Source organism: Carassius carassius, chromosome 12 (assembly GCF_963082965.1).
Source record: "Carassius carassius chromosome 12, fCarCar2.1, whole genome shotgun sequence".
In the NCBI taxonomy this organism is placed as follows: domain Eukaryota; kingdom Metazoa; phylum Chordata; class Actinopteri; order Cypriniformes; family Cyprinidae; genus Carassius; species Carassius carassius.
This window is the reverse complement of record NC_081766.1, coordinates 15,864,411-15,891,556: the sequence shown is the minus strand read 5'-3', so window position 1 is coordinate 15,891,556 and position 27,146 is coordinate 15,864,411. Positions and strand designations below refer to the sequence as shown.

The 27,146-nt window shown below is 38.0% G+C and overlaps 2 protein-coding genes across 3 annotated transcripts; one reads left to right on the top strand and one right to left on the bottom strand.

Annotated features, from left to right (window-relative positions):
* The first annotated feature begins 851 nt into the window (after positions 1 to 851).
* LOC132154914 (dual specificity testis-specific protein kinase 2-like) lies at positions 852 to 25,680 on the top strand. 2 transcript variants are annotated; one of them, XM_059563639.1, is made up of 11 exons: positions 852 to 928; positions 3,938 to 4,233; positions 10,408 to 10,529; positions 12,623 to 12,671; positions 18,672 to 18,818; positions 19,619 to 19,701; positions 21,075 to 21,159; positions 21,254 to 21,337; positions 21,453 to 21,539; positions 21,728 to 21,869; positions 23,651 to 25,680. In XM_059563639.1, the coding sequence occupies exons 2-11, from the start codon at positions 4,009 to 4,011 to the stop codon at positions 24,559 to 24,561; spliced, it is 1,935 nt and encodes a 644-aa protein (XP_059419622.1). In that variant the 5' UTR covers positions 852 to 928; positions 3,938 to 4,008; the 3' UTR covers positions 24,562 to 25,680. The 2 variants fall into 2 exon arrangements, with proteins under 2 accessions (XP_059419622.1, XP_059419621.1); XM_059563638.1 differs by lacking the exon at positions 852 to 928 and adding an exon at positions 935 to 1,459.
* Positions 25,681 to 25,887: 207 nt separating this feature from the next.
* Positions 25,888 to 26,546, bottom strand: LOC132155418 (target of EGR1 protein 1-like). The gene has a single exon (XM_059564268.1). The coding sequence runs from the start codon at positions 26,544 to 26,546 to the stop codon at positions 26,094 to 26,096; it is 453 nt and encodes a 150-aa protein (XP_059420251.1). The 3' UTR covers positions 25,888 to 26,093.
* Between the last annotated feature and the right edge of the window lie 600 nt (positions 26,547 to 27,146).

Below are 27,146 nucleotides of genomic sequence, written 5' to 3'. Positions count from 1 at the left end.
TTATTATTATATTGTTCTTGTTGTCATTAACCCTTTTTATTTAGATGTCTTTAACTGTATTAACGTCAAAACAAATAAATTAATTATTGATTTGGCTTTAGGGTAAATTAGGGGGCAGGAATCAACAGTTCAACTCTAAGAAATTAATTAAGCAACATGTAGTTGCATGCAGGTAGCCTATATTTAAAAAAGATAATAGTGCATTGTAATATACATTGTATCAGTTGATTAATTTAAATGTTTGAAAGTTTAATATAAAGTAAGTAAATTGTTGTTGTTGTTGTTGTTGTTGTTGTTATACAACTGGCAACTCTATTGCAAACTGTTTTTAGCATGGTAATTCAATTTTAATTTTACCTGCTGAAGTATTCCCTAGAAAAAAGAAAAAAAAAGTTTATTTCTCTCCCGAAAGATGGCGCCATATTAATCCAGCTACTACGTATTTTATTAGAATGCACAGCTCTACTAAAATAATTGGGCGTCCTTACATTGATCCTGTGTTCAATACAATTTACGCACAGTGGATTTGTCGTTTGGTTAAACAATTTCTAACGAAATAAATGCTGTAAATGTTGTCAGTGCATTCGTTTTTCTCAGCTGTTTATTGTTCTTACAATTGTTTTCGATCCCATAATAGCATGTAATGCATTTAAAGCCTTCACAGACGTTTAGAAAACGGCCTTATAACTTTTTATTATTGTGAATCTATCTTTGTTGATGTATTTTAATATGCCATTCAAGCAAGCTTGTCATTGGACAGCTGTTCCTTGAGGAAACATTTTTGATTCGAGCAAGATCAAGTCAATCAATCACAATACCCGCCCACAGTGCAGTCTGCTTCCCGGTGATTGGTTCAAAACAGTACCGTTTAAGGAGTCTCTTTTATCTCTATGGCTGACGTAGACGTCTATCTCCATCAAATGGAAACGTAAGTTTGGTCCGTGGGGAGAGGCAACTGTTATGGAAGTGGTTGTCTCTTGAATTTACTTTATTGTATTTTCACTCACCCTAAAGGGAATAACGTCTTTGGGGATCCACTGCTTGTTAATTTAGTTCGGGAAATAGAAACCGAGCGAAAGGCCTTTCGTGATATAGAAAGAACTCTCTGGAAAGAGCTCGCGCGTTATTTATTTTGTGGTGACCGCTTCGTGTTTGTGGACAGCGCGACAAAACATACGCAGTTGTCTACTTGTGTTTGTTAAAATTGGGTTTCTACCGGAAAGTTTGGGATAGTCTCGGTAAATTAAGTTTTAAGAAGCGCACACGGTGATTGTGTTATTTAATTCGTATTGGAGTTCAAATATAGCCGACGCTTGGTCAACACAAGCAGTAATATCTGCATGAAAATATATGGATTGTAGTATATGGCCCTCGTCTGCTCTTGCAAAATGCAATGGGACTAAGTGAGGCATTTCGACCGCCAGAATATATGTGCTTCACTTTCAAGCCTGATGAGCAGGTAAGACACTGAACTTTGTGTATGATAAGGTGTTTTCTTTTTCGTTTTAAAGTGCGTTCAACTTGAGAACCAGGCGCATGTGTCAATCAATAAAGTGCGCTTTGGTGTCCACCTAACATTATGTGTAACAGTTTAATGACAGCATGCAGTTGCACCTGATCACTGTTCTCTGCGGTATGCAGGCGCTTATTGTTTAACCGAGTTCACTTTCGGTCAGCATCAATCATGCGATCTCCGATTGCAACACTTGCACTTCCGATATGTTTTTCGCGGCCGCTTTGTGCTGTCTTCCCTAGTAACTAAGCAAACAGTGTTAAAAATACACACACACACACACACATCAGCATGACTAGTTTATCATATACTCACAATTAGCGTGCAAAGCTGTCTGCAATTGCATAATGGATCGCTAGGAACCGTTACCATAGTTTTATTCAAGTATTTGTTCCTGGCAATAAAAAATGAGGAAGGGTTAGTTTACATTAAACAAAATCAATTGCATAGTTCACTTTTAAATAAATGGTTATTGTAATTTTATATAAGTGCATTATGTCTTTAACCTTGTAAACTGTGGTCATTAATAGGCCTATTTGAGTCTAGATTTTAAGTGTTAAGCAGATTCATGATAAACACAGCCCTACTGTAAAGTATGTTAAAAGCATGCATGCAAAAAAAATGTGTGGTATGAGCTGAAAAATCTGTACAAGATGTTCAAGTTCTTATTTCTAATCTTTGAAATGCCCGACATACTGTTTGTTCACCTCATCAATGAGTAAATGGGGTTGCAATGTCTAATCACCTGATTTAAAATACCTGTGAATGACCTGTAGAATGTGAAGGCATTACAACCTCTTTTGGAATTTTTGTCTTTTTGGTTGCTAGTGATCATGAGATATCAGTTAAAAATGAGAGTAATGCTGCTAGATCAGAATAAGGTCTTATTGTGTAATGTTTGCAGTCAGCTTTCTTTTTGTTGATGTTTTCGTGAAACCCCTTTGTAGTAACCCAGTGCATAATTTTTGACCCTACGTGACATGCTTATTTCCAGGCGGAGCGTGTTATTTTGGGAAAATAGTGATTTGTATGTGGGTGCAATCATGCAGTAAGCTGAGCATTGAATGTTGGCTGGCCTTAAGGCTGTCCCAGCTGAGGGTCAAGCTTGAAATGAGCTCTATGGAATGTTGCCACTGGAATCATGACCTTAAACAGTAGTCCTACCATTCTTACACTCTCTAAATCCCCTAGCTTTCTACTGTAAATCACATAATTTATTGTATGTTTATAGAAATAAAAATACAGGGACAGTCCACCTTAACTGTTATTGAAGGTTAGACATATGATTGGCTCCTTCATTACAAGGGAGGATGGGGTGGGGGGGCGGGGTCTACAGAAATGGACTGAGTTGATTCATCACACTGTAGTGAGTGAGTAGAACCAGCTGTTGAGCAGCCTAAAGGTGATGATACATGGGGCAGCTTTTATGAGCAATGTTGCTAGGGCACTTTCCCCATTAAGAAAAGGCAACACATAGGCATCTGGATACTTTAGATGGGTTGTGGGCCCTGTGTCTCACCTGGTTACTCGTTGACGCGACATTGCCCAGCAACATATCTTAAAAAGTTGCCCTATGTATCATCATCTTTAGGCCTGAATGTTTGATCCTTTTAAAGTGGCTTTTTACTGGGGTGTGTGGCACTCAAATGTAAGTGGGAGGCAGTGTTTAGATCCTGGCTGAGTTTTGTGTTTATTTATTTCCCTATTTCATTCCTAAGCTTACAACTGGAATGTTGCAGGAGACAGTTTATCCTGTATCCGTCCTGTTTCGTTTTTCTCGTTTAGTTATTTTTCTAATGACTGAGGGGAAATGAGTGTGAATGGTTTGATTCTGTCTTCATTTTCAGAAAATATAGTCTAGATTTATTTTCATACCATTGGGTATTGTTTGTTTGGATACTGTAAGAAATGTAAAATTTAATCACTTGGCAGGTGTGTTTACTACCCCAACCCTATTTCCACATGTTTTGCTTAATTTTGTCTTAAACAATTGGGCAAAAAGTGCTAAATAATCAAATTAAAATCAAAAGTATAGTTGATAATGGTTACTACATCAAAAAGTGTTTTTTTAGATTTTCTTTCAAGGATTTAAAAGCTATTAAAGAAAATGTCTAAACAGTGTTTTTATTCTCAATTAAAGTTGGCATGGATTGAGTCTTTATTCCCTATTAAATATTTTTCTACTTCTGTATATTTTTTATTTTTTTAAATAGGAATAGGATATTTTCTGGAACTTGGATCAAGAACATCCATTTTCATAATCAACTTTTTAAAGTCTACCATTTATTTTTGTTTTTCCTTCATTGTTGTTCACTCAAATAGAAGCAATACAGATGTTCAGTTATTGTAAAATGGGAATTATAATAGGACATGGTATTGTTAACAATGTTTTACTTATCCATTTATCTGTTTATTCCTTTGTAGGTCTAGCAAGGACAGTCAAAAATGTGAACCGGTTATTGATACGCTACCAGATTAGTTGTGCACCAGTAGCAATGGAGCGGAGCAAACGCAACTCCATTGCTGGGTTCCCCATGCGGTCAGATTGGCTGGAGGACCTGGATTGTGGTGGAGGAGGAGCAGAAACCGGTCCGGCACCGCTGGACAGAGTGTGTCCCTCATCTTACCGGGCCCTCATCAGTGCCTTTTCTTGCCTGACCCGACTTGATGACTTCATCTGCGAGTGGATTGGCTCTGGGTTTTTTTCAGAGGTCTACAAGGTAAGATGGTTGTGTGATGTCAATGTCAATGTCACCTTTATTTATATAGCGCTTTAAACAAAATACATTGCGTCAAAGCAACTGAACAACATTCATTAGGAAAACAGTTTCAATAATGCAAAAATGATAGTTAAAGGCAGTTCATCATTGGATTCAGTTATGTCATCTCTGTTCAGTTAAATAGTGTCTGTGCATTTATTTGCAATCAAGTCAACGATATCGCTGTAGATGAAGTGTCCCCAACTAAGCAAGCCAGAGGCGACAGCGGCAAGGAACCGAAACTCCATCGGTGACAGAATGGAGAAAAAAAACCTTGGGAGAAACCAGGCTCAGTTGGGGGGCCAGTTCTCCTCTGACCAGACGAAACCAGTAGTTCAATTCCAGACTGCAGCAAAGTCAGATTGTGCAGAAGAATCATCTGTTTCCTGTGGTCTTGTCCTGGTGCTCCTCTGAGACAAGGTCTTTACAGGGGATCTGTATCTGGGGCTCTAGTTGTCCTGGTCTCCGCTGTCTTTCAGGGATGTAGAGGTCCTTTCTAGGTGCTGATCCAGCATCTGGTCTGGATACGTACTGGATCCGGGTGACTGCAGTGACCCTCTGATCTGGACACAGACTGGATCTGGTGGCCACGGTGACCTCGGAACAAGAGAGAAACAGACAAATATTAGCGTAGATGCCATTCTTCTAATGATGTAGCAAGTACATAGGTTGTTATGGGAAGTGTTTCCGGTTCCGGTTTACCTAATTAATGCAGCCTAAAAATCCTTTAACGGATTTGGATAATAAAAGCATATTAGTATGTTATGTGTATGCCAGGTTAAAGAGATGGGTCTTTAATCTAGATTTAAACTGCAAGAGTGTGTCTGCCTCCCGAACAATGTTAGGTAGGTTATTCCAGAGTTTGGGCGCCAAATAGGAAAAGGATCTGCCGCCTGCAGTTGATTTTGATATTCTAGGTATTATCAAATTGCCTGGATTGATGACTAAGTCATTTCGATTTCAGTTATTAGTCACTTGGTTTTACCAAATCACCCACAGAGTTGAGTTCAGAGATAATTCTTCATTAAAAGTGTAAGGGAACATGAAAACATTGATTATCTGATTCAACGGTTTGATAACTCCTACCAGTGATGCGCGGGTCAATGTATTAACAACCCGACCGATGTTTTCAACTAACCCGCCCGCAACTCGGACCGCAAAAAAATGAAAATTAAATATTTTACCCGACCCGCTTCCTGACCCGCATTTTTTAAAAATAGTAAATGCGTCGCCCCTTTATATTAATATAATTACTTAAATAGGCTTTAGCCTACAGGATAATAAGCGTTATGACCGCGCACATAAGGCTTGCCACAAAGAACCGGTTAAAGTAATGATTATTCATGTGTCTAAATTAGCAAGGAGACATTTAATTGTTTAGTAATAAACTGGTGTTTTCAGTGTCGCTGCTAAGATGAAGTTGACGATGTGGACTCACCATGAACGCCAGAGAGAAATGCACATTTCATATGGATTACATCATCAGAGAGTAGCCTATTTATTTTGGTTTGAATATTTTAGTTTAAAAGGAGACATTTCAAGCTTTCTGTAATATATTGCCTATATTTCTTTTTAAACCCACCGACTAAAAAATAAGACACTACCTGACCCAAAATATCACCCAAAGTTTCTACAGCTTTTTTCTTAGCTATTTCAGAATCTGGAAAAATGACTGGGGCAAACTTGTTACTGCAGTCATGTACGGCATGATAAATGCTCATCACTTCTGCTGCCCAAACTTTGTCAGCCTGTGGGACATTTGGTTTATTGAAAAACGATTGCACTGATTTGCATGTTTCTTGATGATGTGCTTTTTTTCTGTGGTACTCACATGCACCATTTCGCTTCACGTCGTATTCTCCTCCATGTCCCACAGAAAAAAAGCTCTCTCTGCTTCACCATCTACAGGTCTTAATCAAGGGTATGCTGCGGTCCATTCACTATTAAAAGTGCATCTTCTCTTTTTTGTTGCCATTAACCTGACCGAACAGCGCGCGCGTCAACAGTTTGATTAATGTACGACTCATCCTATTGACTAACGCTTTTATTTCTCTCCTCTGAACTATTTGACATAAGTTAACAGTACGCCTATGGAAGTATCCGTGTATTTATTAGGCAGGGTCGAATGAAAAAGTGGGACAGATGCTCAGTTTGTGTGAGGCGGGACAAAGGGTAAATTTGCTGTACAACGTAAAGCGGGACAGGTTGTCACTCTATTCGCGCCAGTTATTCAGCCAATAAAGTGTAGGCCTATATATTTCAAAATTGTGTATAGTACTATATAAATTACAAAGGTTTAATTGGCATCTTTATTTCAAGGGACCCGACCGGCTGCGACCCGAATATCATTAAAAATATTTTTGGATGATTCGTAACCGCTGGTGACTGCAGGCACCTGCTCATTTTGGATCAACCCGCGCATCACTGACTCCTACAGTTTTTGCACACCAGGAGGTGAGAGTTGTGTAACATTTTTTCAAAGAAAGACGGAGATTTAGTGGAAAAGGTCCTAAAGGATTCAGTTGATGATTGTCATCTAGGTTTTAATGTCAGATAGGTGTGCATATTTTGGCATGTAAAATTCAATGTTGTTGGTTTAAAAGTGATGATATTACAGTACTTGCTATTTGATTACAATATGTAGTTAACTTGTGCAAAGGAAGAATAGTAGCCTATAGGCTAGTAAAGATCACCATAATGATGGTATATGCTTAAGAGAGTGAGTCTTTCAGTATGATATGATATCAAAGTTAGAAGTTAATGAAGATGAAAGATTTTAGTTAACACTTTGAAAGATTCAGGTTTGTGTCCAAGTTAAAATGCAGTAAATCTGTCTGCTTTTAGTCCATTTAGATACTGTTGGGCCTGAAGTATTGCATAGCAATGCCTGCCATTGGCTGACAGTGACACAGGTTTAAATGCGGCCTGATATCATTCCTGATATCAGTTCATATACTGATATCGTACCCTTCTCTCTTACCCAATAGTTTCCTGTTTTTCCGCACTTTATCCTGTCAAATGAAGTCATTTAAAAGTCCATTAAAAAGCCTGTTTAGATACTATTACCTTTTATAGGATAGATTTAGTTTAGTCCCTTAACCTTTGTTTTCTACAGTAACATGCATAAAGTAGCTTTCAGAGTGAGAGTCAGTGCCTCATCTGTGATTTCTCTCTGTTCTTCAAACTAATGTAGCAGACTGGTATCTTTCATTGAAACAAGCATGACAGTGAACACTGACATGTCAAATAGTTGCCATTCCTGATGATTAACATGATGCTGAGCATCAGTAGTACAGTTTAGAATCTATTCACTGTGAATAGTTAAATGAAGTTTGGCGGTCAGACAAGCCCTGGGAGAACAGTGCATGATGATGCCCATTACCAAGATCAATTTCTTTATCATAGCATGTAACAGCCACTTAAATACTGTTCCTGCCACAAATGTCAGCGTGCCTTTAAGAGAACTTCTGTGGTTGTATGCTGTTACTTTTAATGCACGCATTGTGTTGTGAACTAGTGTGTTTTGTACTCGCTCTTTTACATGTGAGATGAGTATGTCGATGAAGAAACATCTGTAAAGTCTCGTGGTACTACTAGCTGGCTGCCTTGAGTTTTCATTCTCTCCCCCCTGCCTTCTGTTTTCTCCGGGTAGACTCTAACTCTGGCACATTACAAGCAGTGAACTCTTTCAGTCACAAGCAGTATTGGTCTCTGCAGAGCGTCTCTGTACATGCACGTGCTGCATCAGGTTTTATTTTAGATTGTGTTTTTTTCATAAATGGGCAAAGTTTGTCCTCTAAGGCCAGGTATTAAGTCATTTAGAGATCAGAGCTCAACCAGTTTTAGATCAAACTGTGTCTGGAGAGATGCAAGAATTGTAGACCCTGCAACTTCGACGCCTCTATTGGCTTATTTTAATTCTGTCCATATAGAGTTACCTACTGTAGAATGTGTTGTATTTGTTGTAAGCCAGTCAGAGCAGATAAACAAACCTGTTACCAAGGGTTTTTTTTATTTATATATATATATATATATATATATATATATTAATTTTTTTTTTTTTTTTACTGCTGATAATATCCATGTACTCTGCACTGTAAGGAAAAAAAAACCTAACGATAAATAAGTTATAAAGATTTTCCTTTCCGTTGTACCACTAAATGTTTGCACATTTTCTGTGAGGGAAGTTTTTTTATGCAGTTTGTTTGAAATGCAAATTCTTAAGCCGTTTGTGAACTTTAAATTGAGCATGCAAATAGTTTTTTGCAGTTTAAATAATAATAATAATAATAAAAATTAATTCAATAAATAATAAATAAAAAATTAATTAAAAATTATTAAAAAATTATTTCAGTTAAACTAGTATTGCCTCAGGTGTGTGAAGCTAAAACGATTCGGACAAAAAAGGCAAAAGTTAATTGTTTGCATAGTTATTTATATACTGGAAAATAAAAAGTGCAGTGAATTGAAATCAAAAAGTACTTCAACTATTGTTTCTGTGTAAATAAATTATTATGGAGCCCTTGTTGAGCTATGGTTTTGAACCCCTGAACCTGCTTCCCTTAAGATCGATGAGCATTGCTTGTTAGTGATTTGTTATATGTCCATTTAGAATATTTTCACACAGGTTGCTGAGATTTAAAGCAGAGTGAGTGGTTTTAGGATGGCAGGCAGGGGGTGTCTGCATATGAGCCAAATACCAGCTGTGCTGGGGGTCTGAAAGAGCCTGTCTGGGAAACTAATTCAATAATTCTTTTTAGTTTATTTGAACAAATGAGTTTCGATCTGTACCAATATGGCAGGCTCAAATAAACATCTAAAAACCCCACAGCAATATGTCAATCCCTAAATAATCATATTGCTCAATGCTGCAATCCATCTACATTTGAGGAACCAAAACATTTTCCTAGGACGCTGGATTTGTTGCATGTGCAGCAAGCTGTGATTTGAAAATAGCAGAACAGATTGAGAGATTGGGTGCTTTAGCGGAGGCATCTGCTGGGTCCATGTCTGACAGGTGGCTCTCACTGTAGGTGGGCACACGGAATGGGCTCTTCCTAGGATGCTGATTCCCCAGACTGAGATTGGTTGCAGTACGGTCACCAACATGCTTTTAAAATAAAAGGAAATGCTAAATTTTTTTTTGCTATGTGTTACAAATACAACATTCACAGTTTTCATTGTGTTGGTTCCCTAGCACAGAATTTTGAGTAGTTCATTTTGTTGAGTCTTTTCAACACTGCATACAGTTTGAGGAAGTCAGCATTTTACAGACATAGAAGATTATAATTTTTTTGTACTCATGAGGAAATCCTGTGGTTGATATCTTTTTTTCTAAATGTCTTTTTATTGGTCAGTGAGATGAAAGCACAATGCAGAAACTAGGAAACTGATCTGCAAAGCAGATTTCAGAAATGTTGTGAAACCCAGTACATAGCCAAAAGTCCATTGTGCAGTGTTTGTCACTTTTCTTTCTTCACCATGTGCTAAAAAATAATTGGCTGTGTAATAACGATTTTTAATAATGACTGTTCTTTCAGATCTCATTTGCTATGGCACTTCCACTCTGAGTAGTATTGTTGGTCCGATGCCGTGGCTTTCACTTTCTTTGATGACATTTTTAGATGGTAGCACGTGAGAAGCAATGGTCCGAGGTGCACTGAACAAAAAGCTGCAGTATTTGCATTCCTTTCAAAATGAACATTCAAAGCATAAATGAGTTCCTCTTAAGCCTGTGTTATACTTTTGGACAAGTACGTGCGGTCAGTAGGCCACTGCATATGCGCAGGCTGTGTGAAGAAGCCCGTTGCTACTCAAACATGTACAATCCATCTATAAAACTATATAAAGCCAGATGTGCAATAACCCAGGTCAATTGTTTGTTCACATGTTTTGTTTACTGTTTAAGCCAATCTACTGCGTATGTATGGAACACATTCGCGGAGCGGACCACCCATGCATGATTTCGGTAGTATAAATACAAGTAGTCCGTATCGCGCTGTCAGTGTACACGTCCTGATTGCTCACGCGGAAAGTATAACAAAGGCTTTACATTTTTTCATTTTGTCAGAATGGTTTAGGTTAAATTCAGAGTAAGACTAAATTAACATTTCTCATTTTCTTTGTTTGTTTTAGGTGCGTCACAAAGCTTCGGACCAGGTAATGGCCCTAAAGATGAACAAGCTGAGTAGTAATCGTGCCAACATGCTGCGAGAAGTTCAACTCATGAACAGACTCTCTCACCCCAACATACTCAGGTTTGTTTCAGTACCACACCATTGTCACAGTGCATTAATGCATTTTTTGATTGGATTAAAATTATCGTGCTGACAGCCTTTTTGCAAGGTTTATTCCAAAAAGAGAGTATATCAAATGATGGGCTGAGAGGTGTAACAGGATTGCAAAAAGTCCAAGGCTCCGAGCTAGGTCATGGCTTCAATGTGCAAGGAAGAGTTTATAGCAAATTCCAGACCAGTCTCCTTTCAAGTTCTCTGCTGCCGTGTGTCTCTGTGTAGTTACTTTACGAAGCTGGTTTTTGCAGTTGTGGTTTACGTTAACAAGAAACGAAGGAGCTAATGCCAATAAAAGTACATTTAAGGAGCTTGTAACTAAACGGGAAAATTGAAATAACATGTTTTTCAAAGAGAAACTTGACTGCAGTATTCATATAAAGCAGTGGCTGATGTATCTTAATATTATGTTTCGTACTCTTTGAACAAGGAGTGTGCCTTGCTTTATGCACTGCCAGTGGCTCAAAATGAATGCAGTCTTTGAAACTGTGGGAGTGTTGCTTTCAATGTGAATCTTTCTCTCCTTTGTAATTGAAAAGCAGAGATGACCTCTTCCTCCACGTTCCACAGAAATCCATTAACAATAGATGGAGTGAAACGGCATCCTGAGTTTAGATTTCACTGAGATCAAAAAGCAGTTTTCTTGATTCTCGACTTTTGCTCTGTGAAGAATTAGTGAGTTTTGTCAACTGAGAAGGCACGTATCTGGGAAATTGGATCTTTTTGTTATTTCTGTTTGTTTTATTATTTTATTTATTTGTTATTATATTTTTAATATTGGAATCAGTGTGTTTTTGTGATAAAATGCCACCCAGAATAATAAAGCAGTTGTCTTTCAAACAATGCTGCAGTACACATTTGGTTTACTGGTTAAATATGTCTGGTACTGCTTCAATTTTTGTGATACTTGGCTTGTTTGTAGAGCAGAATGTGAGTCTGTGAGTGGATAAAGGAGTGTGAGAGGGTCTGTGTGTGGTTTACAATCGCACCATTGTTACGTCTTATTGAATGGGGGTGGAGGGACTCTAGTGCAGACAGGAGAAAGCTAAGGGGAGCTTTGTTGAAGAAATCCCAACACAGACCCGCAATAAAAGCCAGGCCTGGGCTTTATGGGGCCATAACTTTGAAAACACAGACAAATTTCTATCCTTACTAATGACTCGTGTGAGGTGGCCATTCAGAGGCACTTTGATATATTGTGTCATTGCTGAGAACCAATTAGTGAAAGGCTACTGCATGTCTATATCGTCTGGGACTCACACTGCCATTTCAGAAGCCATTACTCCAGTCTTCAGGGTCACGTGATCCTTCAGAAATCTTTTGAATGCTGATTTGTTGCTCAAGAAACATTTCTAATTACCAGTGTTGAAAGCAGATGTTGCTTAAAAAATTTTCTTCGAATTAATAGTTTAAAAGAAGAACATTTATATGAAATGGAAAACTTTTGTAACAATTTTACTGTCACTTTTGATTAATTTCATGTACTCTTGCTGAACAAAAGTGTTAATTTCTTAATGCAATTGACAGAGATATTGTAATGTTGTAACTATTATAATGTACAGTTTTACTGTTTTGCTTCTCTTTAACAAAATTACACTTGTTTGCACTCTTTGCTACATCTTCCATCCCTGAAAGATGAAGCAGACATTTGTATTTATAGCAGAAATCTTGCCTTTACTGTGCCATTGTGCCTGTTTACATCAGAGTTTCACCCTCCAGTTGACTGGGGACAGTATACTTTTTATAGCTTGTGTTGCAGCACAGCACCATAAACCTGTCTGAGTTTAGGGTGTCATTTGTAAAAGCCATTTTTGACACAAGAAATGAACGTAGACCATAAAATGAGCCCATTGGACAGCAGCCTCAGAGAAAGTCAGCGCTGGTGTAGACAGCAGCAGCTCATTCTAGTTGATAAATGCTGAATTTGCACTTACGCCATTGACTGCACATTGCACTTTTTTTTTCAACGTCCTAGAAATCTCCTCAAACTCTTAACTGCTGCTGATTCAGAACATTAAACTGACATCAACCTTTCTTCTTTTTTTGTTTTTGTGGTGTAGATTTATGGGGGTGTGTGTACAGGAAGGTCAGCTCCATGCTCTCACAGAGGTAAGTCACATCTGAATCATGTGTTTTATTCACCACACATCTCCTGTGAGACAGTTGACTTTTCTTCAGTAGCTGTACCCAAAACAAAACTTCTTTATAACAGTGATGACATTGCAACATGACTTCCTTCTAGCTTGAAAAAAAAAAAAAAAAATAAATAAGCAGAAGATAACTTTTATAAGATAGCCTTTTGTACCTATTGTATTGAATTTATGTTTGAATAATACTTGCACTACTGGAAAACATTGGCCTGAGAGTGCTTGCAGGGCACCTTTTGATTCCTAAATCTGTGCCATTTCCCTCTGAATCAACTGTGACACTGAACAGTTCAGTCTTTGTTCGCAATGGCCCGAGGGGAAGTATACTATTAGAGAGCCCACTGGCAGTCCCCTAAAGGCATGTTGTATTTTCACCATCTCAAACTGTGGGGGTGTGTTATGCTTGTATGAATGTTACTTTGCTATATAGTCTTATGCTCAAGATGAACACTGATTTCACAGGAAAGAGGGTTTTACTTGTTAAGCAGGAAGTGTGTGTGTGTGTGTGTGTGTGTGTGTGTATATTAGTACTTGAATTACACATGTTGCTTTGGAAGTAGCCTGTATGTTCAGGAATTTTAGGCAATGTAGGTATCAATGTTTGTGTGTAACTTCTATTGTGATTTTAAAATATCAAACATTTTCAAAGATAGAGTAGTCATAAAATGTTTTAGAGATAGGCATAACTAGAAAAATTTATAATTAATTATAAAAATGCCCATGGCTTTTCCAGGGGCCTGTACCATGAAGCTAGATTAGCTGGCTAAATGCAGGCTTGATGAGCAGAAGAAACTTCTTTCAAAAACATTAAAAATAGTAATGTTTCCAAACTTTTGGTTTGATCTCTATCTATCTATCTATCTATCTATCTATCTATCTATCTATCTATCTATCTATCTATCTATCTATCTATCTATCTATCTATCTATCTATCTATCTATCTATCTATCTATCTATCTATCTATCTATCTATCTATCTATCTATCTATCTATCTATCTATCATTATCATATTATTAAGAATATTCTAACTACAAGCAACAGCACAAATAAATACAATAGAGTAAAGATACAAATTAAAATAAACTGACTTTCAGGGTTTTTTTTAGGTAGGTCTTGCATTAGTTTTTAGGTACAGAAATTAAAGTAATCAAATATAAAACAGCATTGCATTTTGGACTATAAATGAAAGATTATTCTTTATTAAAGTAAAAAAGCTTTTTAATCAAGAGCAGTGAGTGATTTCTTTGCTGTTGCTGTTCGATTAATATAAAGACTGCCACTTTAAGAGAATGCACTGATACAGTGTTCGTATTAGTATTGAACAAGAGTGAATGATTTGTAGAGGGTTTTTTTTCATCTTTGATGTTGTAATGTCTGGGAATCCAGAATGCGCTTCCATCAACAGAAAGATATATTAGCTGAATCCTGTTTGTTTTTATGTGTTATTTATAGTAAACCATATTACAGATGCTTTGTCAGATTTAAGTTGAACAGCGGTCCCAGCGCGTGTCGAACCGTGTGTGCTAAACTGATCGGTTCGTTTTTTTCAGTGAACCCTCCCATCCCTAAATATAAATGTAATTCTGACCGACCTGCTCCCTTACTGGGGAACATGGCTGGGATTTTGCAGCAACTTGCTGCGTCTGTGGCCAGGGCTTTTCTCATTTATATACGTTCCGTCTCTGCTCCTCATTTGCGTTTACGCTCCATTTTTTGGCGTGATTTTCTAAGATAAAGCCTGCCTCTGGATATAGCCAATTAGACAGTGCTTCGCTGATGTTTGGTCATGTGGTGGTGTCATTTTCACTCCGCGATCGTCTGATTCGTAGATTCATAAGTCTGTCAATTAATTCGCAGTTGCATACCAGCCTATTGCTCGTCAGCCTGATCGACTGCACAGTGGCAGCTGGCAGGCCAGAATGACCGTCAGGCCACCGGGAAATGTCCCGGTGCTCCCGATGGCCAGTCCGCCCCTAATGGTACCAACAAAGCCGGATTGGAGAGGTTTGGTTTTGTCAACTCAAATCTAATCCTGTAACTCCGAATTTGTTCAGCTACCATCATGGTACAGGCCCCAGGTCTTGGAGGAAGTTTAGTTAGTTTAGTTTTCACAAGACAGAAGTTCACCACAAAAAGTCTGGTAAACACTACTGTAATGTACTAGTTTGTAATGTTCTAGATATCTGACATGAGTTCTACAGTTCACATTCTGTGTCAGAAGGTCTGTTTTTGTTTTGGTCTGTTTCCGCCCACTGCCAGTTTTTCCAGTAGTATTTAAAACATCCCACTTTGCCAGAGAACGGAAAACAGCGTATCGCAGCCATGGAAGTGAGCAAACAAACTGGGTCACAGATCTCAGATTCTACCTGACCTAAAAAGCCTCACCATCAATCTAAAAAGCTCTAAGACCAGAGGCATATTAAAGCAAAGATAAATCAACTCATCAACTTTTCTACTCATTTTCTACGCCTACCATTGTCAGTTGCGCTCCTTCTTGTTGCGTGTCTTCAATCTGACCACTCGCTATAGCATCGTGACTGAGGAAAAAGTGGGTGTCCCTCACGCGTTCTGAAAAGTGAAGCTGTGGGCTCTTTGATCGCCCCCTGGTTGCTGGCTGCAGTACAGGTCATAAACCCCGCCCTCTCCATGTAAACAAATGGGACTCGAGTCAAAACAAACAAAAATTAATTACACTTCCAATACAACTTTCTGAAAGATGGTTTTGGTCATTTAAGGTAGATGTTATCATGCTTCTATCTGTTCAGTTGTTCATTTTTGTGATAAGTTCAATTTTAGCTAGTATTTTAATGCTATAAAAATGGGCCGTGTTATGGTTGATTTGGTCTATGGGAGTTTGATACCACAGCTCCACCTCACAACACACTCAACAATCTCTGCCACGCAGACTCTGCTGCAAATGGCGTAATTTACTCCAGATGGCACAGGCCATACTCAGATGCTTTGGCTTTATTTTTCTATAGTGGAAGGAAGTGGAGACACGTCGTCCATCTTTTTTTTTAAGTCTATGGGAGGAAAGGGCGGGAGAAACCACATTTTGAATTTGGATTGCAGTACCCATTTTAACTGCTAGCTGTCAGTATTACATACTGCATCTTTAAATGAATGGTTCTCTTTCATTTACACATCCTCTTCTTGTTCCAAACCTGAGTTTCCTTCTTCTGTTATCACAATAGAAAATATTTTGAAAAATGTTAGTATCCGAACAGTTGATGGGCACCATTAACTTCCATAGTAGGGAAAAAAATACTGCCCATAAACTGTTCAAATACTAAAAAATTTCAAAATAGCATTTTTTTGTGTTCAACAGAAGAAAGAAACTCATACAGTTTTGGAACAAGTAGAGGGTGAGTAAATAATGACAGAATTTTCATTCTGAAAGTGAACTACTCCTTTAAGTCATTGAAGGTCACTTGTTCTTACATTGCCCTGTGACCTTTGCTCTGCTTTTTTGATGCATGTTGACAGAAAGAGGTATTAGTGCAGTGGTAATCACTGGCCTGCTAAGGGATTATACTATTTTTCGAAGCCACTGAGGCCTTATGTTGCTCATGCCATTAAGAATTCCTGGTCCTGTTTTTCCCCATAAAGACACTTCATTTATTAAAGGCCAGTGAGTGAGTTGCCAGTGTATTACGTAAGCTCTCTCATCACACAACGGTTTTGAAATCAGCCCCGCAGGAAGGTTTTAATCCTTTGTTGTAACCTGCATTAGCACCCAACACATTCAATGTTACTGATTCACCAAGTGGATTAGCTCTATATCGGCATGCACATTAGTCACCTAATCACCTGGAGAAACACAGCTTTAGACCTAACCTAGGCTATTCCTTTTTGTTCTGTTTAATCAGTCTGGCAGTACATCCTATAGTCAACGCTGACAAAATGGTGTGATGTAGGATTAGTTTTAACCCACTGAAAGATGAAGCCAAAAGAGATCAGAAGCAGAGCACTTCCAAATGAAAGATTTCCTGACCTGGGTTTGGAATAGATGCTGGGCATGAGATCAGGTCTGTAAGAAGAGAGGCAAATAGGATTAGACGGAACTGCCAGCCAGATTTGGCTTAGCTGATTGTTTACCATTTACAAAAAAAAAGCCTGGTAAAGGTCTCAAAAGAACTAATTAGTATTTCTGCAAAACTGTTGAATCCAGTCATAGCAACTTAGCAACTGTTATATTTTACATTGAGTGGGTCATCTCATGGGTGCGGTCATGTTGCGATCACATGACCAGCTACTGTAAATACTATTTGCTTTGAGTAACCTATTATAAGACACCTTTTTCTTACAGAATAAATTACAGCTGCTTGCAAATTGTTCATTTCTAAAATAGCATTGATAACTGAAAAATTAGCTTTTGCTTTATGCTGCTATGTGTCCTTGACATTTTTGTCGAGCTTTCAGAGCACTATAAGCCAACATCCCACGAAGGAAAGTGTTGACTCATTTGAGGAACGAAAGGGCTGTGTGTGCCAGTTGGGACAGGGCTAAGTTTTCATTTTGTCAACTTGAAGTTCCAGGGAATTCAGATAATTAGATGCTTTGCTGGTGTTTTTTTTATAAATGTTGATCTCAATGTTATGCCATGGACCGCAAATTTTGAGAGAGTAACTAGAGAGTGCTGTACCTCAAGATTTTACTTTTGCCTGTAAATGTGATACTGAGTCCATAAAGACTACAAATACACAACCCTATTTTGTTATTTTATTCACTCTGATTATAGGGTAGGAGCCATTAAAATGGATAAGGGGCCAAGGAGTAGCTAGTAGTAGAGATGCTGTCATTTTGACTCAGCCGTCTTGTCTGCCTGTTGATATCTCGCCGTGCTTACTGCATACTAAGATCCCCCTGTGATTAGTCAGCCATGGCTAATTTTGTTAGCTAAATGTGGAGCCCTTTATCTGTCAGCACAGATCATTTCAGGCAACCCAAAGTTAGGACACTGTTGAGACCAGTGCCCTGTGGTGAAAGCATCAGGCTCCTAGTTAGTAGCATGTGTGCAACATTAACTAATCTTTTAGACTTGTTTTAAAGTTAATCACACACAAACCATTCACTGCACTGCAAAAGAATAGTTCATATGTCTCTTGCAGAATAATTGCCTAATTATTAGATGGTGCTGTCATCCAAATTCACAATGTGAAACAGAAGCACTTAAAGGGTTCTTGCTGGGCTCGGCTAATCTGCATGCTTTTGGGACTTGAAAACCAATCCACTTGAGAGTTGGCATGAAATACTTTTACCCACAGGAAACTGATTGGATTCACTTCAGTATTGTAAACACAATGTACTAAGACCATCTGAATAATTATAATCCCCATGTTGCTACAGATTTCATTATTGCACATTATTGTTGTACATATCAGATAATTATTTAATCAGATTCAGAGTCGTGTGCATTGCGTTTTTTTGCATACCCGGTCAAATTTAACCCATCATCCTATCTATTGTACCCTCCTGAAAACAAAATGGACAATTTTTAAACTTCAAAAAGATGGAGACAGTGAAATCTGTTGCATGATATGTGACCCTGGACCACAAAACCAGTCTGGGGTATATTTTTAACAATAGCCAAAAAAACATTGTATGAGTCAAAATTATCTATTTTTCTTTTATGCCAAAAATCATTAAGATATTAAGTAAAGATCATGTTCCATGAAGATATTTAGTAAATTTCCTACCGTAAATATATAGAAACTTAATTTTTTTTTATTGGTAATATGCATTGCTTAGAATTAATTTGGACAACTTCAAAGGCGATTTTCTCAGTATTTTGATATTTTTGCACCCTCAGATTCCAGATTTTCAAATAGTTGTATCTTGGCCAAATATTTTCGGATCATAATAAATCATACATCAATGGAAAGCTTATTTATTCAGCTTTCATATTAATGAAAATTGATATAAAAGTTATTTTTTTGTCTTCTCTCTTTTTTTTCTCAGTATATTAATGGTGGCAACTTGGAACAACTGCTGGAAAGCAATCAATACCTGAGCTGGGCCACACGGGTCAAAATGGCCTCCGATATCGCCATGGGCCTCAGTTACCTACACTCCAAGGGCATTTTTCACAGAGATCTCACCTCCAAGGTACAGGACACTGTCATCCTATTTATTGCATTCAATAGTGACATTTTAATCTATTTTAAAATGTAATTTATTCCTGTGTTGACAGCTAAATTTTCAGCATCATTACTCCAATCTTCGGTGTCACGTGATCCTTCAGAAATCATTCTAATGTGCTGATTTGGTGCTCAAGAAACAGTTGTGCTACTTAATATTTTTACACAAGTCATGCTATCTTTTTTCAGGGTTTTCCATTTCAAAAGATATCAAAAAAATAACTAGCTTTTTTATTTGAGAGATTTTTTTTTTGTAACATTTCACATGACTTTCGGTACATTTAATGCTTCTTTGCAGAATAAAAGTATTAATTATTTTAAAAATCTTACTGACACCACACTTATGAATGGTAGTGTATGTAATGTCATAAATAATCATTACATTTCTAGATTTTGTTAGCTTTATGAAGGTAGTCAATTACAGGATATACTGAAGGAACACTTGTCCTGTGGGTTAATGATGTAACTTTATAAACAAGAAGAATATGTCAGTCAGCACTGAAACAGGTGCTTTTGATTTAGTCTTCACAGTGCTCTTGCAGGTGCCATGCGCTGACATGCTGTCTTTACCTCCAGCTGTTGCGTTCTCTCCTAAGCACTTCTGGGACTTCCCATAATTATACGCTGTGGGAATCACCCCATGGCTTTTTTCACTACATCATTACTTTCTGTTTAAGTGATTCTAATTGACTGAATCTCAAGTGTAAAGTATCCTGTGGGAGGAGCAATATGTTCTTCTAGTTACTGTTTCTTTTGATGTTCTCTCAGAACTGCCTGATCAAGTTTGATGATAATGGATTCACTGCGATCGTTGGAGACTTTGGCCTTGCTGAGAAAATCCCCAGTCATGAGTGAGTAACGGGCAACATGGAGACTTGCAAAACAAGTAAAACATGCACTTATTTCGCAATGTGCTGATTATAACAACAGCAGAGTGGGCATCCTTCTGTTTTGCTAATCTGAAAGGAAGCAATGGTGAGATGCAAACTGTACTGGCAGGGGGTGGTGCTATCTGTTTTGGAAGGAACATACCGTCCAAAGTCAACTTTTAGGAGCGCTAATAATACCAGAGCAGCTCAAGACCCTTTCTCTCTCATGACCTTCTCACTACTAGTGCAATACTACATATTTTCAATAAAAACGAATAGTCGATTTGTTTACCTGAACAACTAGTCAAGTAATCTCTGTAAACTGAAAGCCCTGATTTCAGGTTCACCGGACCCCAATTGGACTCATTTTTTGTTAATGCTTGAATAACATGTGCTTTTAAAAGCAGCTAGACTGAGCATGACAGAATAGAGCCAACTGCAGGATTTGCTTTATTTTTAACCTATAAATCCTTTTGTACGTTTTAAAGGGTCAGTTCACCCAAAAATAAAAATTGTCATAAATTATTCACCCTTATGTTGTTCCAAACCTATAACACTTACATACATTTTCCAAACAAAATGAATGAAACAGTCCACTGAAATATTTGTAATATAATTTCTGTTCCTCCATTTAATATCCTTTCAACCAAAACTTTGGCTATTTTGGCTAAAAATGAAGTAATTGTAAAAGTAATCCGCATGAATGGAGAGGTTTAATACAAGTCTTCTGAAGGACACTTTATATGATTCAAGGATTTAATTTAGACATTTAGAGCACATCAAAAATAAGCTTTCATCATGCTTTCATGATGTGAGAAAACAAGGTTTTTACTGCATGTCGTGTAAGCAAGTTTGAGTTTTGGCAAAAAACAATGAGGTTTGTTGTCACATTTCAAATCTAAATTATCATCTAAATCATCTATCAACTGTGATGTCTAATTAGAGATTAATTAATTATTAAGAGATTTAATTATTTAAATTTGTGTTTAATTGTTACATTTTTTGGGGTCAACTTTCCATTTTAATGTGCGGTGAATGCCAATGCCAAAACGTGCAAGACAGTGTTGTGTATAACGGTCTGACAATGTTCTATTTAAAGCACTCCCACTAAAAACATTGAAACTTAAAAAAGGGGGAAAATCAGACAAAGCTACTTGAGAAGTTGTGTTGTTGATCTACTGGTCACCCGTTCCCTATTTAACACATTGTTCAAAGACTTCCCTTTTCAAAGTACAGCTGCCTCAGATGAACTTTCAGGTGCCATTTAGTCATTGTAAGGGCTTAAGTGCCTGTATTTCTATAATGTGTGAAAGCATTTTGACATGGCAGTCTTTTGACCATTATTCTGTGTTCAGTTTTGAGGGGGAAAAGCTCTCCGTGGTGGGATCCCCATTCTGGATGGCTCCAGAAGTGTTGAGAAACGAGCCGTATAATGAAAAGGTTGGATTCTCAGTTGCAGTCCGCACTATCACAAGGATTGTTTCTTGCCAGCATCTTTCAGAACGCATTATAATTTCTCTGTATTAATTTCTAGGCTGATGTCTTTTCGTACGGCATTATTTTGTGTGAGATAATTGCAAGGATACAGGCTGACCCTGACTACCTACCACGCACTGAAGTGAGCAGTCATTTTTAATTGGAGATCAACTTTGTAACGACATCACTTGTTGTGCTAGTCATTAAAGCCTCTTTGTCTTGAGTATGACATTTACCCCCACATTTGCTCCTTGCAGAACTTTGGCCTGGATTACCATGCCTTCCAGCACATGGTTGGAGATTGTCCCCCAGACTTCCTGCAGCTTGCCTTCAACTGTTGCAATGTGAGTTTCTATTTTCCAATCCATTAGTGACTCTTGTAATACTTTGAGAAAGCACCAAGTAATTGATCCTAACTATATTATTAACATATACTATATTTTTGTTTAATAGTTATATTGTTATAGTTTCCTAATGAATAATACCATGCTGATGTGTTTTTATGTTCTTGTTGTCTCCACTTATATCCCAGATGGATCCAAAGCTCAGGCCCTCGTTCCCAGATACAGTAAAGAGACTGGAAGACATCCAGAAAAAGCTTAAAGATGATGACTCTGAGAGGGAGAGGATGCTACTAACCACCGGAGAGGTGGAGAAAAAGCCCTTGCCCAAAGGTGTGTGTTTATTCACACAGTTATTTCACTCCCAGTATTGATTTGTCTAACCTGCAAACTGTCAATGTGATCATGAAAACTACAGGTGTCCATGGCATAACATTTCATTCACTATTTCTGGCACTAACCCAAAAGCTTTGGTGTGCTTTGAACACATCTTTTATGCGAGTTGTTTTGACGGAGAGCTAGTACATCCTGTCACCCCCTGAGGCTTTGCTCATATCATCCAGCACTCTCTTTCCATGTAATACCACGAGGCCAATGACTTCTAAGTGCAAGGAATCTGGAAAACGAACAGGATTGGAGACATTACAACTGCAAAGAGAATACTTTTTGTTAGTGAAGAAAACAAAAATAACGACTTTATTCAACAATTCGTCTTCTCTGTCTCTCCCCACATCACGGTTACACAGGCTGCGTATACTTTTCTGTGTCAGCTGTGCCACAAGGATGCACTGTTTTCTCATCACTTCAAAGCATTACTTGGCAGTTTATGGGTCAGTCTCAAGCCTCCCAGTTTTCATCCAAAACATCTTAAATTGTGATGTGATGAACAAAGCTTTTACAGGTTTGGAACGACATGAGAGTAAATTGTTTAATGACAAAAAATAATAATTTTGGGGTGGAGTATCCCTTTAAAGGAACACTCCACTTTTTTGAAAATAGGCTCATTTTCCAACTCCCTCAGAGTTAAACAGTTGAGTTTTACTGTTTTTCGATCCATTCAGCTGATCTCCGGGTCTGGCGTTAGCCCTTTTAGCTTAGCTTAGCACAGATAATTAAATCTGATTACACCGTTAGCATGCCACGCGGAAATAACCAAAGAGTTTTGATGTTAAACATGATTAAGCTCTTTGCCTTCCACGTAATCAAATGAACATTAGTGATTGTCACCCCCTGCTGTTCAAGATTATTATTTCATGCTCAAGTGTGTCTTCTATTTGGTGACTAGCAAAAATATTGTTTTTAAACAGGGTTTCGGAACATTCCTTGCGTCTGCCATTGCTCAACAAATAGTTAGCTACACTTTAAACTTACTCCATTGGTTGAGCCAGTATTGTTATATCAGGCTCTGGTCAATATGCTCAGACTAACACAGCAATGTTTTTACACTTCTTCAGTGCTGTACTGTGTTTACACTTTTCAAGTTAATGAATAAATATCAGTACATTAGCTAATTCATGTGGTATGATCATACACTTACTTAAGATGAACATCTATTCTTACAGTATTTTTTAATATAAAATGGATTGTTTTATTTATTTTTTTCATGTCATTACAATTAAAATAACTTTATTTTAATATATTTTAGTATAATTTATTCATGTGATGGCAAAGCTGCATTTTCAGCAACTCCAGTCTTCATTGTCACATGATTTTTCAGAAATAATTCTCATATGATAATTTGCTGCTCAAGAAACATGTCTTATTATTATCAGTGTCGAAAACAGTTGTGCTTTTTCATATTTTTGTGGAAAACATTTTTACTATTTTCAGAATTCTTAGAACACAAAATGTAAAAGAACAGCATTTATACGCACTTAAATCTTTTGTAAAATTTTAAATGTCCCTGTTGATCAATTTAATACATCCTTGCTGAATAAAATAATTTTAATAGAAAATAAATAAAATACTTACCTCAAACTTTGGAATGGTAGTGAAGGTGAATGTTAATTTATATTGAGTTGAAATGGTAAAATGTATTAGTATAAATAGAATTAATTTATTCAGATAATATTATCTTATTAATTTGTCTAACGTCTCTCTTATTGTTGTTCTAGGTCCAGGTGAAAAGGATATAAAGAGGTTAAATACTCCGGATGACAAGATTCCACCCAAGTCCCCCCCTCCACATCGCAACATCTGGCTTTCCCGAAGCCAGTCTGACATTTTCTCTCGTAAGCCCCCCCGTAAAGTGAACGTCCAGGACCCCTACTACAACCCAGGACCTAGAGGCTTCATACACGGGCAACCGAAGGTCAACCCTTTCAGTGCCAGAGAGGACTTAAAAGGTGGCAAGATCAAGTTTTACGACATGCCCAGCAAGTCGGTCTTCTCACTCATGTTTGATTTGCACTCGCCTCACGGCAGTCAAAGCTCATACCAGCCTCACCCCAACACCAGCACAGGAGCCTCCGGCAACAACTGCTTCCCATCCTGGCCAGAGACCTGGCAGCTGCCCGGTCGGCAGTGCTACTCGCTTCCCGTCTCACCCCTGCTGCCCCACTCGGATGTCTTATTCCCATCGCACCTCACGTCCAAGAACGAGGCCGGACAGCCCGGTGGTGAAAGCAAGCAAAAAGCATTGAGCAGCTGGGCTAAGAAGTACACTGTTACCGAGATCCCTCCATACATGCTGCGAGCTGAAAGACAGGAGGAAGTGGGAGCGGCTGAGGATTGGTCATCTCTGGTACCCTCTGAGGGAGGAGAAGCGGAGAAGGCCATGGACTGCTCCAGCAGCAGAGGAAGCCCTGCAGACGATAGAGACACAATCCTCAGCCAGATACAGAACGGAAGCCTCGGCGGCTTATGCAAGGACATGAAGGCTGAAGACCAGGATGGCTTGATGATCTCCAACAAGAACTCACTCACGCTGAGCATGTCTGTGGAGCCACAGGAACTCTGTCCGATAGTCCTCACAGCCTGCAAAGCTCAATCTTCAGGAGAACGCATCTCCAGATGTGATATCTAGATGGTTGAGGACACTTACTCAAGTTTGAATTGATCAAATGCCACGCAAAAGATTATATTCATTAAATATTTAATAATGATTGTGTATATATATTTTTTTTCTTTGAGGGAAAGTAAACCCTTGTAACTTAAGCTAAAAGGGTGGCTTGGATTGAACAAAAGAAAAAGGTGTGCAACACTGATCCGGTCCATCACACTATGAAGAACTCCAACAGTGGGAGATACAGTGGACGTCACCTCACACAGATCTAATGATGAGATGCATTCTGTGATGTTTTTTTTTCTTTATATTACATGCTATTGGTTGCACATACCACAAATGCTGTTTTTGTTGTTGTTTTTTGTCCACAAACAGTATCTAGTGCTTATTCAGGTGAGCAGCTTTGGCCATTTCTACATGATTTTATTTATTTTTATTTTTCAGAAGTTAACGAAGAACAAATCTTGGAGGAAGGTGATCGAGTGTATTTTTTATTTAATTTTTTTGCACTGCATGGGCCTAAAAAATCATTCCATGTCATCTCACATCTTAAAAAGGTCCTGTTTTGATCCTATTCTAACGGTGTGTGCCATGGTAATTTCAAAACCAAGATCATATTCACTCTGACCTCTCAGGTCTTCAAAAAAAAAAAAAAACCCATGTCTGTATCTACTTAATCTATAATTGCACTTGAAATAAGTTAAATGCTTTGAACTTTTTTTTTTTTATATATTTGTCACTACATTTCTATGCAATAAATTTAACCAAGGCCTGATCGTTTTATAGAGAGATTTATTTTGATATTTATAAGGAGAAAAAGTAATTTTACTATGTCTTCATGTCTGTGAACTGTTTGAACTGTGTTACTGTTTATACAATCTGATGAATAGAGATTTCTGTACATGTTGAAAATGGTTATTTCTCGCTAGTTTATTCTCTCTATTTTTCTGCTTTTTCAGTCCTGACTGTTTTCTCAACACTTTTAGATTGTAGATTTGTAACTGAATCAGAGATGTATATTTCTACAAGAGACAGATCAGGACTTCAGATCACCTCCCCCATTTATATGACTTTAATTCTTTAAATGCATATGTATTCCCATTTGTTTAAAATAAATTCAAAATGCCTTGTTGATTTTTATTGTGGCTATGCTTTTTGTACTTTTTGTTCATTAACCATATACAGTTCTGCAAATAAGATTTGCAAAGTTAGCATAAAAACAGATCCCAACAGACTAAAGACTGTAATTAAGCAAAAGCTAGTTCAACCAAATACGGACAAGAGGGGGTGTTCCTTTTTTTCCCTATTCCCATTGTAGTAAACCCAACCCATCATCAGCCTTGCATTTAAAGGCTCTTTCATAGTATCTACTTAGTCTACTCTAGCAAACTGTCAAGAATACTAAGTTTAGATTTAAAATCAGAAGACGAAAAACAACCATGCCGTGGTCAGAAAACAGTAAAAAAAATAAATAAAAAAAACCTTTGATTTTATTTGAACAAAAGTGTACACAAATATTGAAATCTGAAAATCTAAGGTTTCTATGCTGTTCCCTAAGGTTTTACAGCAGAGCTTTTTCCCCAGACATAGTCCATCTTGTGCACATGAGCCTTTGAAGACTTGGAGAAGGTGCTGTTAGCTAGATGTAGAGGAACAGACTTGCCACTGAGGAAAAGTTTATTGAGACATGCGGGGATGAGGGGAGCAGTGCTGGGTTCTTCTGAGTTTTTTGTCAGATTTCTGGCATAAGCAAAAATATAGCCCATCATGAAAGCATCAAACCCTGCTCGGTGAGTTCCTCCTTCCACTTTCTTCTCTTTTGGTCTATCGGGAGCTTCAGAAGGTGCTTCTGGCTGAGATTCCTCATTTCCATTCTTGCTGGCTGTTTTCCCAGGTTCAAACACATGCGCAGCATCTGTTGGCTCAGAACTCACTGTCTTCTCCTGATGTTCAGGGAGTGCTGGTTCAGATATGGGCACTGCCTGGTCCACAATGGGGAACTGCATGTCTTGGTTTTGATTTCTGAACAGTAGTAGTGTATAGTTGAGGAACTCACAGAGAACTGAACACAGATGTTGAGGGCATCATGCTGATTCTGGTAATCCAAGCAGGGCCTGTAGTCTATGTAGCTCTGCATGTTGCTTGTATATTTATAAAACTCTATGAACACATGACTCCCATTGCCACCTCCTGCGATGGCTTTGCTATTTCCCAGCTTACTGTGGAGGACAAAGAAAATACCTTACATTTGAAGTACTGAACAGACATGTACACTTTGTTGTACTTTTGACATAAGAGATATTACACATACCACTTCTTATAGGCATATTCCAGGTATGAGGCTGTAAACCTCAGCTCATACTCTGTTGCATACTTAGTGTCATAGATGCCTAAGGGAAAAATCTAGGACAGATCGGCAATGAAGATGCCCAGTCCCTCAGGTAGATGGGCATAGAAGCACTGGTACAGGAAGACCATGTCTATCAGACCATTATGGACCACTAAAGGCTTGTTGGCCCTGAGCAGTTCTACAAAAGAGCGCATGTTTACCCCATGGGCATCACCTCCCTAAAACAAGCACAAAACACACTTAAGTTTCCAAATTT